The sequence below is a fragment of the Brachyistius frenatus genome, unplaced genomic scaffold (assembly GCF_029030835.1).
Source record: "Brachyistius frenatus isolate BFR_SWC_R1_liver_20210118 unplaced genomic scaffold, ASM2903083v1 Contig_36, whole genome shotgun sequence".
NCBI lineage: Eukaryota > Metazoa > Chordata > Actinopteri > Embiotocidae > Brachyistius > Brachyistius frenatus.
The window spans coordinates 2,309,886-2,327,656 of NW_027210635.1; the positions used below are offsets into that span (position 1 = coordinate 2,309,886).

General features: G+C 44.7%; 1 protein-coding gene across 3 annotated transcripts; it reads right to left on the reverse strand.

The window, feature by feature from the left end:
* Window positions 1-48: 48 nt before the first annotated feature.
* On the reverse strand, window positions 49-17,615 carry LOC138622483 (trinucleotide repeat-containing gene 6B protein-like). Of its 3 annotated transcripts, none has more exons than XM_069701320.1 (21): window positions 17,348-17,615; window positions 15,870-15,957; window positions 15,499-15,520; window positions 14,019-14,471; window positions 10,915-13,806; window positions 10,614-10,766; window positions 10,166-10,356; window positions 9,941-10,003; window positions 9,375-9,533; window positions 9,072-9,209; window positions 8,173-8,391; window positions 7,848-7,955; window positions 7,336-7,546; window positions 7,063-7,215; window positions 6,682-6,849; window positions 6,241-6,387; window positions 4,828-4,920; window positions 4,337-4,552; window positions 4,015-4,085; window positions 2,169-2,308; window positions 49-2,073 (listed from the first exon to the last, which is right to left on the reverse strand). In XM_069701320.1, the coding sequence occupies exons 2-21, from the start codon at window positions 15,924-15,926 to the stop codon at window positions 1,500-1,502; spliced, it is 6,228 nt and encodes a 2,075-aa protein (XP_069557421.1). In that variant the 5' UTR covers window positions 15,927-15,957; window positions 17,348-17,615; the 3' UTR covers window positions 49-1,499. The 3 variants fall into 3 exon arrangements, with proteins under 3 accessions (XP_069557421.1, XP_069557420.1, XP_069557422.1); XM_069701319.1 differs by having other exon boundaries at window positions 17,274-17,615; XM_069701321.1 differs by lacking the exon at window positions 8,173-8,391 and having other exon boundaries at window positions 17,274-17,615.
* Between the last annotated feature and the right edge of the window lie 156 nt (window positions 17,616-17,771).

Here is a 17,771-nt window from a genome sequence, read left to right on the forward strand (position 1 = left end):
CCTGAATTCACACAAATGACATTACAAAAAACAACTACAAGGACAAAGTTAGAAGCCAATACTTTCATCTTTATTAATCTTGTTCTCATTTGTTTAAATAAATTTTTCCTTTGTAAAATCTCAAAACAAAAACACTGAACAGGAGTGTTAAAGCCTGTCTTAATTTAAAACGAATACACAACAACAGAACATTAAAAACGTACGGCAACGCTTACTCTGCATCTGTAAACAACCCGTCCCACCCCGCCCTCCCACTCCACACAGTTTGATAAGATTTGGCATTTCCATTTTCTCAACGCATATGCCTTCAGCTCTTTGTGTCATTAAAATGTTTTTTTTTTTTTTATTATTGCAGGTCGGACAATAAAAAAAGACAAGTCGGCTAAAAAAAACCCAAACAACTTTAAATGAGAGAGAGAAAAAAAGCATTAGTGCCAATATTTCTTAACACACAGTCAGCAGTATACCGAATGCACTCAAAACATTTTTGTATAGACCTTCTGTATAGTAAGCAGCCTTGCCCACATTATGACAGGCATTAACATGCACACACATTATCCTCACATTCACACACACGCACAACAACTGCGGTGGTTTAATCCACTTACTTGGTCTCAGTCTCACTCATACTCACATCGTGTGTATGACACCGTGCAGTGTCGACACATGGAGAAATGCATCATAGCCTCAAACTGCCAGCAATTTAACATATATCACTGCAACAGTAACAAACATGTTCAAGAGAGAATAACAGAGAAAGAGTGTGTGATACAACAGTAGGAGGTCAGCATTTTGAAAACAGAACAATGACATTTTTCAATATTTTCACTGTTCAAAAAATTAAAACCATACATACAAACAAACAGAAAAAAACAAACTTAACATACACAGTAAGATACAGTTCAGCTGTCAATCAGAGCTGTTTGCATGTGTTTGGATTCGATCTCCATCTTTAAGGGGATGTGAATACAAAACTGCACTTTTAACCTCACATCATGTAGTAGTTTTAAGTTCTCTTATACGATGAAGGTAATGCTGTTTACAGTGCCTATCTGTCTGAAGGCTTCTCTGTATTTGGTGTGTGCATGTGTATGTAAATCTGTTGAAAAGTCCTCTATTTACTAAGCACATTGCAATCCAGTCAAGTCTTTCAGACCAACTGACTTTTCATTCTTTTTCAGGTTTCAAGTCTAAGCAGTTGAAATCTTCATCTGTGGAAAAAGGCTGTATACACATCTAACAGTCCCTGCATTTGTTTATATAATAGCTTAAGTCTGGCCACGAGAATGTGTGTAAGCATGTCTCACATTTCTGCTTTATGTGTGTGCACATTACTATGCATACCATGTATACGTACGCACAGGTGTATATGTGTAGTACATTAATATGCATACCGTGTAAATGTGTGTGTATGTGTGTGTGCCATAGTAGGTACATGAATCCCAGTGTATGCTGTATCAGTGTGTCCAAACCTACACGTACAAATGGAGGGGGGCTCGTCAGATGGAGTCAGCTCCACCTCCCAGTAGGTCGCCGGGCAACAATCCAGCAGGGCTGTCCATTTGGTGCCTTTCCTCCATTTGCGGTGCCCCCCACAGGCTGCTGCTGGGGTATGCTGCAGTCATGCCCCCCCATAGCCCAGACCTTCCAGACTCCACTCCCCCAACTCCTCCTCCCTCGCCTGCCCCGTTGGTGCTCCACTGGGAAAATATCCCCAGCCCAGGTCCTTGGGCCGAGGAAGTTTCTGAAGAACTGCTTGTACCATCGAGACTCTGCCAGCCAGAGCTGGAGGACCTCACACTGGCTAGAACCGCTGCTCCGCTTTCCCCTCCTCCACCACCGTTTCCGTTTCCACCTGAAGTCGTGCCCACTGCTGCCCGCTCACTCCCTGGGGAGCTTCCTCCACTGCTGGCCACAGCCGTGCCTGTCCCAGATGAACCCTGCGCCCCACCGGCCGCTGCTCCTCCTGAGCTGGCCCCCTCCGCCCCTCCAGCCTGGGAATGTGCAAAATAGCGAGCGACTTCTTCCTCACTCACAAACTCCGCCAGGATTGTGGTGTTGCCCAGAACACACCTGAGAGGGAGTTACAAGACGAGGTCATTTAAATCAACAGGAATATTAGTATACGTTGATTAGTATACGTGTATTGTGTATACTGGCAAACCTACATGTGCAGTGCACCCTGAGCCTTGGCTGCTTCCTGCCGGCTGCTGTAACGGATCAGAGCGCTGCCCTGGGTCAGGCCGAGGTGGAAAGTCAGCAGGGGGCCATGCTGCATACAGATAGTCCTCAGCGTGGAGCCATCGATCTGCAAGAGAAAAATAATAATTGTTGTGTACAAAAGATTGTGTGTGTGTGTGTGTGTGTAAAGTGACAATGGTACAGTAATTATCCACAATCTGGAGGCATCAATTATAGGGCCAGTGAAAGGTCAGGGAATCAAGGAGGTTGTACAACAGTGGTTATTTATTAATAAATAATAGAGACTGTGGCTTTATGGATTTCCGATTGTATCACAGGTACAGTAAGATATACAAGTTGTGCAAGCCTGTGCACGAGCAGCCAGTAAGGTCGAGTGGAATATTGAAAAAAAGTCTGAATTAGTGAAAGAGTTTGTCTAGACTTATTATTAAACGTTTTAATTTCGATGTCTTTCCCAGAGAAGTGTCATGCAAGTGTCATTTGTGCAAACCCTAATTGATTAAATGGCTCATCCAACTTCACAATCCAATTACAGCTGGGTCACGCATCGCTCCGTTTAATTTGCATAAGACAGACTGAAGGGGAATACAGATGAATAAGCATGGTGGTTTAATGCTTTTGAATTCAAACCCTGACCAATCTGTCTAGGCAAGCCGTTTTAATTTACGGCCACGATAAATCATGTGGCAAAAGGTTTTAACCCTGCAGAGCCTGACACCTCAAATACTTCTGAAAAAACTATTTTTTTTAAACTGGGAAGTTTATTGAACATTTGGAGAGGATTGAAAGTATAATGATGTATCTTAAAAAAACATATATGATTTTAAACTATTCATTAGTATCTGGTTGTAGAGTATGTTAATGCAGTACATTAATATCTACTGCAGAAGTGGTTACAACCACCAATGCAGTATTGCATATAAAAAAAACAGTTATGCACACTGGTGTTGGGTATTGCACTGTATACAGCTTTCAAATTTCAATTTATTATACATTTTTTTATACTTCTTCTTCTTCTACATTTATGCTTTATGAAACAAAAACTTCTGCTTTTGTCAAATCTATCCTTTTGACTTAAATTTTGCCACTTGCTCATTTCTACAGAGAATCTGGTGTTCACACAAGGTAAGATGACATGGTTGGAAAACTAGGCCTATATACTGTATAAAGACCAAAAGTTTCACTCTAAAGTTTGCATAAAGATGGAATTTTAAAGATCCTCAAAAACATTTATAGCAGTAAAAAAAAAAAATCATGATATGCACATCGACAAGGAGACCGAGATTTACAGTGATTTTTACCTCTATACTTTGTGTATCGTATTTGATGCACACATTGTTACCATATTACATCAAAATGAAATGTAAAATTTGTTGCAATTATATGCCAATTCAAACCGGCTTAAAATATTTGTACAAATACAAAATTTGGCTAAACTGTACTTATACTGTAACTTTTGTTAAATCAGCAACATCTTTAATTTGGTAAATAAGGGAGCTTAATTCTCTGAATTGCTCTAATTATTCACTAGAGGGCAGTTAACACGCACCTGATAGTATTCAATTGGTTTTGCATATAATGACTGGTCTTGTTAAGGATGTAGAGGTCTCCGAGATGAATGTATCGAACATGGTACAAATTTGAATTTCACGTTGCCTGCACAGCATCACTCCTGCTTCTATTGTCACCTCCCCCGTCAGCTCTACCCGAGTTTACAGACAGCATGTTTACTGGTAGAGTTGAATATTTAGTTTGTCCTCAGGGTTCCCATCTCCTTCAACCTGTCCCTCTCTCTTTTTCCTCACTCCTTACCTGGGGGGTCAAGTTGCTCAGCAGCAACCAGCAACTGCCTCTGGCAGCAACACCATCGCTCCAAGCTGAGCCTATGAAGAAAACAAGACGAGAGGGGAAGAGACAGACAGGACGGATGACAAGGATGAAACAATTAGCAGGGACGTGTTGTTTAATGACAAAAACAATGGTATCGATGAAGCCAACTTTTGTACTCGGTGTCATGACCCCGTCATATGATGAGTCATCGTAACATTGTAAAGAAGATCTTTCTCTACTTGTTATGTATTCAAGTCATAAATTGAGAAATGGTTATGAAATGTGTTCATTGTCAAAAATGTACCTGGCCCAAATCTTGACTCTTGATTAATCCCGCCCCCTCCCCAGCTCCGGGCCAACCGTGGACCTCCAGTACCCCAAGGGGAGGGCGAGGCCTGCTTCTGATTGGTTAGGCCAGGAGGGGGGCGTGGCAGCTGTGAGCTGTTGCGATTGGTCTTCCACAACTTGTTTTGTCCGATGGGCTCTGGAGGCCAGCTGGGCTTGTACTCAGAGTACTTTCCTGAGGAGGAAATGGGGAGTGGGAGAAAGAGGGGGGAAAATGAGTAGTGGAAAAACAAACCACAGAAATGGGAGTGGAGGGGACAGAGTACAGTTAACTCCTTTGGCAATTTTGTGGCTCAGCCATAAAATAAAACACAGTGCTAACACATTCATGGTAACAGAAACAAAGAAATTGAAAGGTAAATAATAACTGAGTAAATGAAATGAAGGAGATTTAGAAGTCAAAATGCAAAAGGATATAAAGACTATATAAAAACAAGTAAAAACATCTACCTGTGCAGTGTGCATTGCTGAGGGGGCTGTCTGAGGCACTGTAGGGCCAGGCACCAGGTGAAGGCAGCGAGGTGTTGAGGGAGGGGTTTGGCCCTAAAAAACATGACATGGTAATCTGAATGCAACATCTCTTGTGATAAATAAGACAAAATAACCACAACTCAGCTGGACTGCAGATAGAGCTGATGAAGACAAACAGTTTGTTAAACCTTTGACCTTGTCAATAAATGGCACAGGGGCATGTTTTTCTAAAGACTTTTATGAGTTAGAAAAACTTGGCCACTCTTGCATCCGCTACATTCCTCCCTCTGTGCATGTGTTAACAATGGGGAGCCAACCCGTGCGTAGCAGAAACTTGATATCGATCCGCTGAGAAAGTAAGAATATGTTAAAATTGCTTTGAAATCATCCCAACTAGGCAACAGGAGACGGACAAGTGTGGGAATCAGGAGACGAGCTAGAAGTATAATTTTGTCTGACAAAAATCAGAGTAAGTTCTCTACAGTAAGAAACAAGAAATGTGTGTTATCATTCACGCTTCCACCATTTTACTTTTAAATAGTTGGTGAATAGATTTTTTTGCTCAGCCTTAATCCTCATATGGGCGAGCTGTGGCTTTATAAGGGAACTTAACGTAATGAACTCTATTAACAACTGCACGTTAGGCTCAACACCAGATGAGATAGTAGTATTTAAATGGCTGTCATCCCATCTTTCAGCTTCATGTTCTTGCTCATCAAAAGTGACTAATGCCATTACCACAATAAGTCCCAGTAATCTATTCTTTGCTTTATTTGAGGGGGAAAAAAGGAATTTGTTTTGTTGAAAAATCCTCCTTCCTGTGCAGGCTTTTTGGAGCAGGACTTTGCCTCTACCTATCAGGCCACACCTGAACTGATAAGAGGCCTCCATCAGGCCCTGCTAAATCTCTCCCCTTGTTTCCTGTAGCGTGCTGATCTCGATGTGGTGTTGCTCATTGTTCTGCAGTTAACTGTGCACTGGATGCATTATTTGAATAAGTTATGGATATTGGTTATAGTTATTGCTGCTTCTTTGTTCCTTAAGAGAATGTATCGTGCTTTTATCTAAGATTTATTGGAGTACCTTTGTTCATTGATTGTTGTTTCGTCTGCCTTTTAGCAACAAAATCATCGATGACAGTCAACTATTGTTTAACAGTGGAAATGAAAAGATAATAAACTGTTAAACGGCTCTCATCTTTGGTCCTCATGCTTTAACTGTTTTTTCCAATGCAGAAACTCTTTAAGTAACTCAGGATAAAGTGCACTTTTAACATGTGCTAATATAAACCTCGTGATTTTTTTAACTGACATTTATAAGCAATATATTAAAGTAAAAATGCTAAAACCAACAGCAAAGCTCATCAAAATATTGGGTACATCGGTCAAATACCTATGTTGTCTCGCAGTAACTGGTGGTCAGAGTCGTTGAGGCTCGGGGATCCTGGGGAGCCAAGAACACTACCAGGGGTCATATAGGGATCTGACTCTGGGTCTCCACTACTCTGTATTCCCTTCCAGGGCACACCGGGCTGGAACTCTGTCATAACACAACAGAAAACATATTGATTAACTGAAATGATATATGGCACAACACAACTCTACGACTGTGGCTGTGGATTTGCTTTAACTAAGCTTCCTCTTATCTTTAGACTAATATTTGTAAATACTGACTAGCCCTGACATTAGAAAAAAAATGACATCAGTTTGTTCTTTGCTTCAGGTTCATTACAAACAGCACAAAAGCTTTTAAACCTCAATTGAAATTAATTTTTTTTTTTTTTTAGATCATAGTTCATCTTTGGTACTAAGTGGCAGAGAGAGACCTACTCACCCGGAGGCCAGCTGGACGTGGCAGGTTTGTTCCCCATTTTGCTCCCAGGGGTCCGGTGCCAGTTGTCTGCAGAGCCCTGAGGGGGAATCCCTAAACCGTCACTGCCCAGCATTTCATACTGGGAGTACGGGGACCCTCCGCTAACTTTTAGAGCACTGGGTAAAGGGCCTTGGGAACAGGAAGAAAGAAATAAGGTCAAACAGATTGACATGAATGTTTCAGATCCCTTTGATTCACAGCAGTTCATTCAGATACATTGTGAAGGAGGGTGATTACCAAGAAAGGTTACCACCAGATTCACAGCAGCCTGGGAGGTGAGCTTTGCCAAAGTGTGAATTTTGCTTTAGCAAAAATCCTGCTTCAAACCATCTGTTAACCTACCATTCTTGTGAAGGGTGGTGTCAGGGGGAGAGGGAGCTGGGGAGTGTCCCTCCATCATCCACTTGAAGCGGGACTGCTGTCCTCCTATGTCCTTCATCCCTCCCATCATGGGATTGAGCTCCAATCCTGACAGGTTACCACCAGGTGTAAGCCCTGGAAAAAGGAAAAACACCAACACTCATGGGTATTTAGCATTCTACTGTTCAGTTCAATACAGCCTTTGGCCAAGCAGGTGGGTACTGCATGCAGGTCTAACCACAGGCTGGGACTCACCAGAGTACATCCCTTGTGTTTTGGCATGAAGGTCTGATAAGGGCCCCCCAATTCCAGGATGTGGGAGGGGGTCTACCATGGCCTGTTTGGAAAGGCCTCCTCCCAGGTGAGAGGGGGACAGTTTGGAGCTCCCGCCTCCTGTTCCAGCTCCTCCAACTCCACCCTGCTGATGCTGTCTCTGTTGCTGCAGAATAGCCATAATCCTTGCCAGCTGGAAAGGAAAAGTACATGAATGGTGTGAAATGGTTTTGGGGAGTTAACACCTTATTTACCTACTTATAGTTTCATAGGTTCTAGCCTCCGTGAGTGAGGGACTACAGGTATCACAAGGATCGAGTACCAGAGGATATAAATAATTACGTCGTTCAATATGATCTTAATGTTTGTGCGTAGTTCTCAGCTATCTCTGCTAAAGAAACTCAACAGTTGTGACCAAAGTGTGGCAGTGCTGATGTTGCGGAGAAATACAATAGGAATGGCTGAGGTCTAATGCCTAATTAGATCACGCTCACCTGCTGTGGGTCTGGCTGCTGCCTGACAGGCTGAGGTTGAGGGAACTTCCTCTGGTTCTGTAGAAGCTGCTGCTGCTGTTGCTGCTGCTGTAGCAGGAGCTGACAAGCCTGTGGGTTGGTGGGCAGAAATGGTCGGAGATTGACGTGAATAAATTATACAAAGCTTGTGATCAGCAACATTTTTAATAACTTATACTCTGACTACAGTTCCCCATGTATCTAAAGATTCCAATATGGATATGAACAAAACAATCGACAAAGAACGATGTATTTAATTGCAACGAGTCAAATCCATCAGTCAACAACGTGACATTAAGGCACGTACCAAATGAAACTGCTGCATGTGGGGGTAAATGTTGCTGAGCATTGCTAGCTGCTGTGGGGAAATCTGAGGAGGGAACACTCCTCCACCAACTCCACCAACCCCACCAACACCACCAACCCCTCCGACACTTCCAACGCCACCGACACCTCCTACTCCTCCGACTACTCCACCCACACTGCCTCCAGGAGAGGGCATCTGTTTCAGCATAGGACCTGGCACCTGAATGTCACAAGAAATTATAAATATATGGCTGCTGATTCAGACTCTTGTTGGAGTAAAGACTGCAAATGATGAGAAACGGGGACAATCCATTCATCAAACTTATTTCAAATTTCTGAATACTTAAAAAAAAAAACGAAATTAGCTGTTTCAAATTTTTTTAAATGCCTGTCCCATTCAGAGAGTGAGTAAGGATATGTGCTTGTACCAGATACAAGTTGATAGACAATTCACATGGTCTGTGATGGAATATTATGAGTAATTTAGCTTAACTGAGTTCATCACAAATGTTCATGTCCACAGAGTAAGACAAACGCAATCCATATGTGAGTTTTCACTTCTTACAATGAATTGGAGAGAATAATGGAATCAAGAGAACAAGCATGGGGCTGCATTACTGTCTACGACCAGATGACTTCCTGTTTGGAAATTTGACAAGATGTCTAATAAACAGACAGCTGAGGAAATCATGGAAATCGAATAAACAATCTGTACGAAAATAAATGAAATAGTTTTTTTTAATATCCGAACATTGCGTTAATGACCTCTTAAAAGGCACCTCCTACTCTAGAAGCCACATAGCTACTGCTGTTACGTTATTCATGAAAATCATACAACCAACCAAAGCACGGTCTTGTAAAACACCTTTATCATAACTAATAACATCAGAGACAACAGACCTGAGCAGACAGGAACTGATGAGGCACTTGAGCACGTAACCCCTGGGACGGGTTCATCGGATGCATGCCAGGCTGGTGCATCCCTCGAGGCTGAGGCATCCCTCCGCCACTGCCAACAAACACTCCATGGCCACCCATCTGGAGAACAATGGAAACGCAATGTATTACCACAACTCACGCTAGACTTAGAATTTAACATTCACATAGTTGATGTTGTTCAAGATGCAAAATTATGGCTAACTATGGAAATATAAGTTTTATCATGGGATTAAACACTAGTTATCACGTTAAACAGATTCTTACCTTTTCTCCGTAGGGTCCCATCTCAACAGGACCCATGTCTTTGGAACTCGGCATGCGGTAACCTCCTCCACCTCTTCCTCCTCTACGCATCTCTCCATTGTAGTCAGTTATTCCTCTCTTGTCTCCTTCCATCTTTTTGTCCGCACCTGGATCATCACCCTGAAAAACAACACAGAGGCCTAATTGATAATCTATCCATCATAATAACATTATCAATATCAGTGACATACGTTTTACACTACATTTCACTGACGCTTTTATCCAAAGCGACTTACAACACACCGATGGTACACCATCAGGGGCAATTTGTTTTTTAGGGTTCAGTGTCTTGCTCAAGGACACTTAGTTATGTGGACAGGAGGAGCTGGGATCGAGCCACCAGCCTTCCGATTAGTGTGCAACCCACTCTACCAACTGAGCTACAGCCTCCCATTAGTTTTGTTAAAGAAGAATTAATCAATAATAAAACAGCAATGACACTTGAGACATACACATGGCAACTGCTAAAAAAAGAAAAAAAAAAAAAAAGGCAGAAATATTCCTTTTCAATTAAAAAAACATCTTACCAGAAGACCCATGTTGGAAAACTGGCGTGACACTGGGTTTATCCAGCTGTCCCCGCCAGCACTCTTTAAGAAAGAAATTCAAACATTACTCTCAGTTAAAACAGGTAATAACAAAAGGGAAAATGATAGTCTTATTGAGAAAAGTATTTAACGAAATAAGAACGGCTTTGTCTTAATGAAATGCCACATATGCTTTGTTTGTGTGTCCTAGATTCCTCTGCTGACCTTGATGTTGCCTCTTTTTCCTCCATGACTCTGACCCCAGCCTCCGGAGTTGAAGGAGGAGCCGCTTCCCTGGGAGCCGGTGCTGTTCCAGACACCTCCACCACCATCGTCTTCCTCATCCCAGCTGGGGTGACGGGAGGCTGCAACAGAGCAGTCTCCCTTCCCTCCCCAGCTTTCTATGGGTTTAGTGCCTGCATCAAAAACAAAGCAGAGGGTTAATGATAATGTCAGCAGCAGTCATTTCTCTAGATATACAGATAAATCTATAGATATGCTGTCGATCTCTATTCGAAACTTGTGTTGTAAAGTTTTTGAAACCCATTTATACTGAAAAATGTGTAATGCTACTCGAGTTGTGAGTGTGTAAAAAAAATAATAGTAACTGTCAACAACTCAGAAACTATAACCTTTTGAATAATGTCGATTTTTTTTCTTTTTCTATTCTTACCAGGTTTAGCAGCGTTAGGTGAAGGATTCCCCCAGCCAGGAGCTTTGCCGGGTTCATCTGGATCACCCCAACCTGTTGCTGCATCTGACGTCTGGCTCCACGTAGCCGTACCGTTATCCACAGTTTGTGCACCGCCTCCCCACATACCTGGACCTGAACATTGATAAAGGTCCACATATATTACTATAAACAAAGTTTGTGATTTGGATGACAAGTGTCAGTAAGGTCAAAGAGTTGCTAATAAGGCTGACACCATGTAATCAATGCTGATGCTCTAGTTTATAATGGTACAACTTCTTACCCACTGCACCGTTGCCGGGGTTTGTGTTACTGCTGTGCTGCATCCCCTGCTGCCTTCTAGGTGGTTGTTGCTGCATGGATGGTGGTGGTGGGGCCTGCTGACTGTGGCTTTGGCCTGACGTAGCGCTCTTTTTGTCCCACAAGTTCACATTCTTGCTGTTGTAGCGGGTTGGGTCTCCCCAGGCTGACGTGCCATCGTCAATTTCCATTTTGCGACTGATGGACTGAGGGGAGGGTTCTTCCCAGCCACTGGGCTCCAGGGAGTCTGCCTCACCCCCGGAGATTTGGGGGATCGGGCCGGCAGTCCAGCCCGAACTTTGGTTCGGATTCTTGGAAGGTGGACCTCCACCTCCAACATTTGACCGGCTGTTCCACCCTCCTTGCATGGGACCTCCTGGTGGTTGCTGGCCCTGTGATTGGTGCTGCTGTTGATTTGGAGCTTTCATTGGTGCCACTTGGCTGTTTGGTATCTGTGCTGCTGCTGTGTGGGGTTTAGCACTCCCCCAGTCCTGGTGGGATTTGCCTCCACCCACATCTCCGCCTCCCCATCCTCCTCGCTGAGATCCCCCTTCATCCAAATTACCCCAGGAAGATCCCTCATCCGAGTTGCTTCCACCTCTACTTCGCCCATCTCCCCACCCACCCGCAGGTGTCGAGTCTCTCTGTCCCCAGTCTCCTCCCCCTCTCCAACCACCTGCCTCCCCTCTTCCAGTCCCCCTCCATCCTCCGGTTCCTTTATCCTCTGGACCATCTGCCCACCCACTACCCTGTTCTCCAACGTCTCTCCAGTTTCCTCCTCCTCCTCCTCTTCCTCCTCTTCCTCCTCTCCCTCTGTGATCCCCCCATTGTTGTTCTTCAGTTCCCCACCCTTTACCCTGGTTTTCAGGTGGGAGATCCCCCCAGCCTCCAGCTGCCTTCCCCTGGTTGCCCTCAATATCTTCAGGCGATCCTGGCTTCCTTTTAGTGCTACTCGCCATGTGAGGACCACAGGTGGACTGTGTAGATCCACCCTCCCAGCTATCCCTCACTGCAGCAGGGCCAGAGTTCAGGCTGGTCGTGTGACTGCCAGCATGTGTATCATTAGTTATTGAACCAGTGTTAGACGGGTACCCAGGACTGCGACTAGTGGTAGTGTTCATGGTTGCTGATGAGGATGCAGAGGAAGATGAAGGTTTTCTTTCATTTCGGTTGCCTAACCTCGTTGTGGTGTCCAGGTCCCAGGCCACATTCTGTCGAATCTGGGTCTGTCCCCAGCCCGTGTTAGACAGAACCCTGGGGTCCAGGTCAGATCGATTGAGCATGCTCTGTAAGGCCACTTCAGCATTGGAGGTCTGTTGGGAGTGGTGGCTCGCAGACGAGGATTGCTCCTGCTTTTGACCGCTACCACTCCCTTCTCCACTGCTTCCAGCAATGGATCCTCCTCCACCAGAGGATGAGGGTCCCCCACCTCCAGTGCCTCCACCCTGCGCTCCTCCTCCTCCTCCTCCACCCCACTCCGCAACTACTCCATCCCCACTTTCTGTCCCTTTCTGATTGTCCCAAGCTTTTGTCATAGTTGCAAACTTTGGTGAGGCAGAGTCCTCCAAACTGCTGCCACCAACACCTACACTGCCTGCACTACTGCTGATGCTGCTCCCGTCGCCACCTCTTCCACTTCCACTTCCTATTGCTAAATTACTCGAACTTCCACTTCCTGCGGTGCCAACCCACTCTGCCTCTGAACTGCTTCCTTCCCACGCTCCCTGAGATACCACTGGGGTAGTTGAACCACCACCATTTCCCCTGCCCCACCCCGCCTTATCAGCTTGGCCACCAAAGCCCCAAACATTCCCTTCCTGCCCCTGAGCTCCAGTCCCTCCTCCACCCCACCCATCTGCCTGTGAGGCACCTGCGCTGAGGTCAGAGGACACCGGAGGCATGGATCTCCAAGAAGATGAGGCAGCAGAGGAGGAAGACGAAGAGCCAGAAAAATGACCGCTCCCCTCTCCTTCACTAGTAACCCCACAGTCCCCCTCGCTGCTACCTTCTTGATTTGGTCCTGCTTCTCGTGCTCCCCCACCTGAACTCAGCTCCGGCCCTGGGTTTCCTAAGTGCTGCTGCTGTTCTCCACTCCTGGCTCCCACAGCTGTTTCAGTGTGCTGCTGATAGAGACCAGTTTGATTCACAGATGATAGAGGATGAGTGGTGACGGAGGTGGTGCTGGCAGAGAATGAGGAAGCTGACGTAATGGACGACTGTAGTGGAAGGCTGTCGCTAGCCGAAGTTGATGTCCCACACTGCACCAGGGCGGGCCAAGCGGAGGGGTTCACGTTGGGGTTGAAATTGGCACCAGTGACATTGCTGCTGCCACCCACAGGGCTCTCCTGAGGCTCAGGAAGAAGATGGGAGACTTTGGAATTGTAAAATGCTGCTGATCCAAGCCCTGCCTCCACCTGAGACGAGGTGGAGGAGACCCACACACCACCACTTGACTGAACACATTCATTAAGCGAGGAAGAGGAGGAAAGAGGAGAAGAACGAGGTGGGGAAGGATTGTCCATGTTCCCTACTCCTCCTCCTACTGCTCCTCCCTTCTGCTGGATGTTGTTCTCACTCCATGAGGCACTACTGTTGTTGTTGTTGTTACTGGGGCAGTCCGGCTCCTGCACCCCTCCTCCAGCCCCATCGGAACTCAATTTGGCCCCGCCTATGATACTAGGCCAGTCCTCCAGGTCAGTCCCATCCACAATCACCTTCCCGCAGCCCTGAGAGGAGGACTGGCTGCCAGAGCCTGCCCCCCATGTGGAATTTGCATAAGTTGAAGTAGTAGTAGAAGAAGAAGACGACAGAGCAGCGACACATAATGAGGATGAGGAGGTGGGGGGGGGAGGGGAGGATGAACCCAGGTTGGAATCTATGGGAAAAAGTGCGACAAATAATTTAATTGGCAATTTAAATAGTGACAATACTAACTGTATTCTGCTGTTAAGTCATTCTCATGGCTGCTGGACAACATATAAACCTGCACTGGACCGTTAGCAAACAAAAACAAGTTGGGTTGTGCAGTACTCGATGGACTACAAATAATTCTTGATCATGTTTGTTTGTTCTGAGACATTAGCCCACCTGTGCCTCCAGCTGTGTTTGCATTGGTGTTATCTGCTCCCTGCAAGGGAAGAGGTGGTGCAGTTGCCCAGCCACTGCCTCCTCCAACATCACCTGCACCCCCCTCCCCACCACCTCCTCCTCCTCCTCCCCCCAGCAGCATGGAGGACAGCGGCGGCTGGCCCCTCTTCAGTAGCACTTTATGGTCCTGCTGGCAGCGAAATCTCGGTGGAACTTCTCTAGACATGTATCGCTGCTGCTGGGAGGTCTGACTTCCAGAGGGGGAGGAGGAGGGCTGTCCGTTGGCCACAGCAGTCCGCTGCTTTGCATTGTTCCCGCCACCAGGAGGAACTTGGGCAGAAACCCCGGCTGCACCAGGACTGGGGGATGAGGGGGCAACGGGGCCAGGGCTGGGGGACACTGAGCCTGGGGTGGCGAGTGGCTGGGAAGAGGAGGGCTTGGCTGATTCTGGCACTGAAATACACAAACAGGTGAGGGTGAGCCCTGTTGGTCATTACTACGACAGAAAGAGAAAGACAGTGCATGTTCATTCACCTGAAGAAAAGTTTAAGAAGATTTAAAAAGCGTCTGCAGTGTGAGCATGTATGTGCATAACCATATGCAATAATCCTCTGGGTCAGAGGTGACCTTAAAAGTGGGTCACTGATGTGTAAGTGAAAAAAAAAAGAAAAAAAAAGTCAAAGTCAATAGAACTTCTGCTGCTACATTTTTATTTGGAGGGACATAGGTTTCCCATGACACAGTGTGCATTCGGTAGCTATTTGCTGCCACTATTGACAGTAACAAACAAAAGTAACATTTTCACATCAGTAGTAAATGCATTTCTAAACAGGTTAAAGATTAGATAAGTACCTTCCTATCTAATTCAAGATAAGTCTGCCTTCTTATTTCAAAGTTTTCAATGTATTAATGATCAATGATACTTGATAAGCATCACCAGTTTTAATTTATTTAAAAAGCATAAATGCCTGTAGTGTAAGGTTAAGTCTGCCTTTTCATCTTATTGAGTTTTTAGCCCCAGTTCCATGTTTGTTTTTCATTTTTAAATGAAATGTGCATGTAGGTTGTGTATATAGCTTGTTTAATTTTTTTAATGACTGTTTTTAATGTCTTAATTGTTTTTAAATGTCCTTTTCTTTTGCCTTATGTTTTGATGCTTTTAATGGTTTTATTGTGAAGCACTTTGAATTGCCTTGTTGTTGAAATGTGCTATACAAATAAACTTGCCTTGCCTGTAACTGCACTATTTTTATGAAATCAATTTGAGTTGCTCAATAATTTGGGCCGCAACTTAATGACAAAGGAAAAATGTGGGTCCTGAGGGTCGACCAGTTGAGAACCACTGCTCAAGGTTATAAGAACTGGTCATCGCTGATTAAAACAGATTTAATAACACGACATGAAATCATATCCCTGTTATTATACAGAATAACAAGTGAAAACATGATGAAGACAGTGATGATGAGAAACAAAATTCTACCTTTGATTTTCTGTTCTGGCACCTAAAAGAAATGAGAAGGATGTAAAACAGGAGAAATTGGTTAAAAATGACAATAAAGCAAAAAGTTAATTTTGCTCTCACATGATCACCTCCATAAATCCATAAAAAAAAAACCTGTATAGTAATCCCACTAGTCTAACAACTGAAATTGAAAAATACACCAACAAAAGCAAGACAAAATCCCTCCCAAAGCCGTAGCTCTCAACCTGCGGCTTCCTAACAAAATACTGAAATAAAAATGAATTTTGAGACCAAACAAATCCTGGCTGAGTAAGTAATGTTATCCAAGCAGGAGTGTCACACAGATTATGTGCAAAATACACAGGCAAAGTGAGGAGGACACGTTTCACCTTCTGAGAGGTTTCCCTTTTCTTTTTATCTTCTTTCTTCTTTTTCTTGTCTTCCATGAACCACTGTTCCCTTTCTTGATTCTCCTGTCTGTGAAAACAAATGCACACGTTCAATTATTTATTTTTGCTCGACTCACAATGAATGTAACGTAGTGCTTAAAAAAAAATAAAAAAATAAAAATAAAAAAAAGAAGCAGTTTCATGTTTACAGTTTCCAAAACACACGCATATAGCCTTTGACTCAGATTTAAGAATATGTATTCTTCAGATCACTGCTGCTTATACTCCTGTCCGGTCAGTGTTGTAAGGACTGTAATGTTAGCCAGGGACAGACAGCTTGACAACAACCCTCGGTAGCCTAGCTTTCTCCTGCATAATTCATTAACCAGCAAACGATTGCAATTTCAACCAACAGCCTACACAGGCAGCAGGCAAACAAACACTTCAAACTCTACAACATGTCTGGAAAGGTCACGTTTTTGTTGTTGTTGAATGCATTACAGTGGAGACTGGCATGAAGCCTGACCCAGAGGTTTAATGCAAGTACAAGATGAGTGATATGTCCAATATCGTGGAGGACACTCTTGTTGAGACCTCACACCTGCCTCCCACCCAGCCGGGAAAGTAAACACGTGCAGCGCGCAAATCGAAATCACGCGAGGCACTTTGTTTTGCGTGTGTGTGTGTGTGTGTGTGTGTGTGTGTGTGTAAAGCAACACACAGTACGGAAAAGTAAAAGGATCTCATCGCACAGAGCTGTAAATACGACGAGGCCGAGCGATTCAAAGTCAGCTAAGCTGCACATAATTAGCACCGTGACACACGGCGAGCTAACAGGACCACGTACGGCTTCAAAGTGTGTAACGCAGCAGCTGACGATGATAAATAGTTTATGACAAAAGGGGGGTAGGGGAGATTTTTTTGTTTTGTTGTTGTTGTTGCAGGAACAGTGTGAGCGCCTCAACCTGTACGCAGTTGGGCTGCAGACAACAGGCGCGTCGTGTTAACCAAACACAGCCCCCAACCCCCCCCCCCCCCCCTCTCCTCCTCCTCTGACATTTACTACGGTAACTCGCCGCTGTACAGCGGGAACAAACCCCCTCCTCCCCCCGCTGTCGACAGATCAGTGACGAGGCAGCAACTCGACCTGGTAGCAGCCGTCGACTGGGGGGGGGGCAAATGAAACGAGCACATTTTGATGTGACGTTTCTTCAGCACTTCAACGCGAAGCTCCTCGAAAACTGACGAACATAAAATGTTGTCGACCGCGTTCATAAAAAAAAAAAAAAAAAAAAAAAAAAAAGGGGTGATCACGTTATTTAAAAATAATTAAAAAAAAAAAAAAAAAAACTCATACAACGCGAGAGGAAAGAATCGCCCACGCCGTTTATGTTTTATACTCACCTCGGGAATCACATAGGACTTAAAAGTGCTTCTGTGCAAAAAAAAAAAAAAAAAAAAAATTCTTGCAGACCTACCGCCAGCAGGCTAGCAGAGCAGCTAGCCTAGCGAGCTAGTTCTTCGAGGCTTTCAAGGCTGGATTGAATAAGAAATGACATCACCGAAAAGCGAAAATGTTAATCGTAGAAAAAAAATGAAGAAAGGCGGGTATCCTTTTTTTTTGTTTTGTTGCGCGACTGTAGTTCTCAAGCTGTAAACAAAACGTCCATAAACCCTCGATGACTGTCAGACGCTGTGTGATCGGTTAGTTTACTATCGGCCATTTTGCTTCTGTGTGGAGGTTCAGCCAGAATATTATATCACCGGGCTGGTTGTTGATCAGCGAGGGGAGGAGGAGCACGGCGCTGCCGCGGCCGGCCGCCAGGGGGCGTCCTAACACTGGAAACATGACGTCATACGCGCGGGGCTCAAGTAAGTAAACACGTGCTGAACTTTGAACAC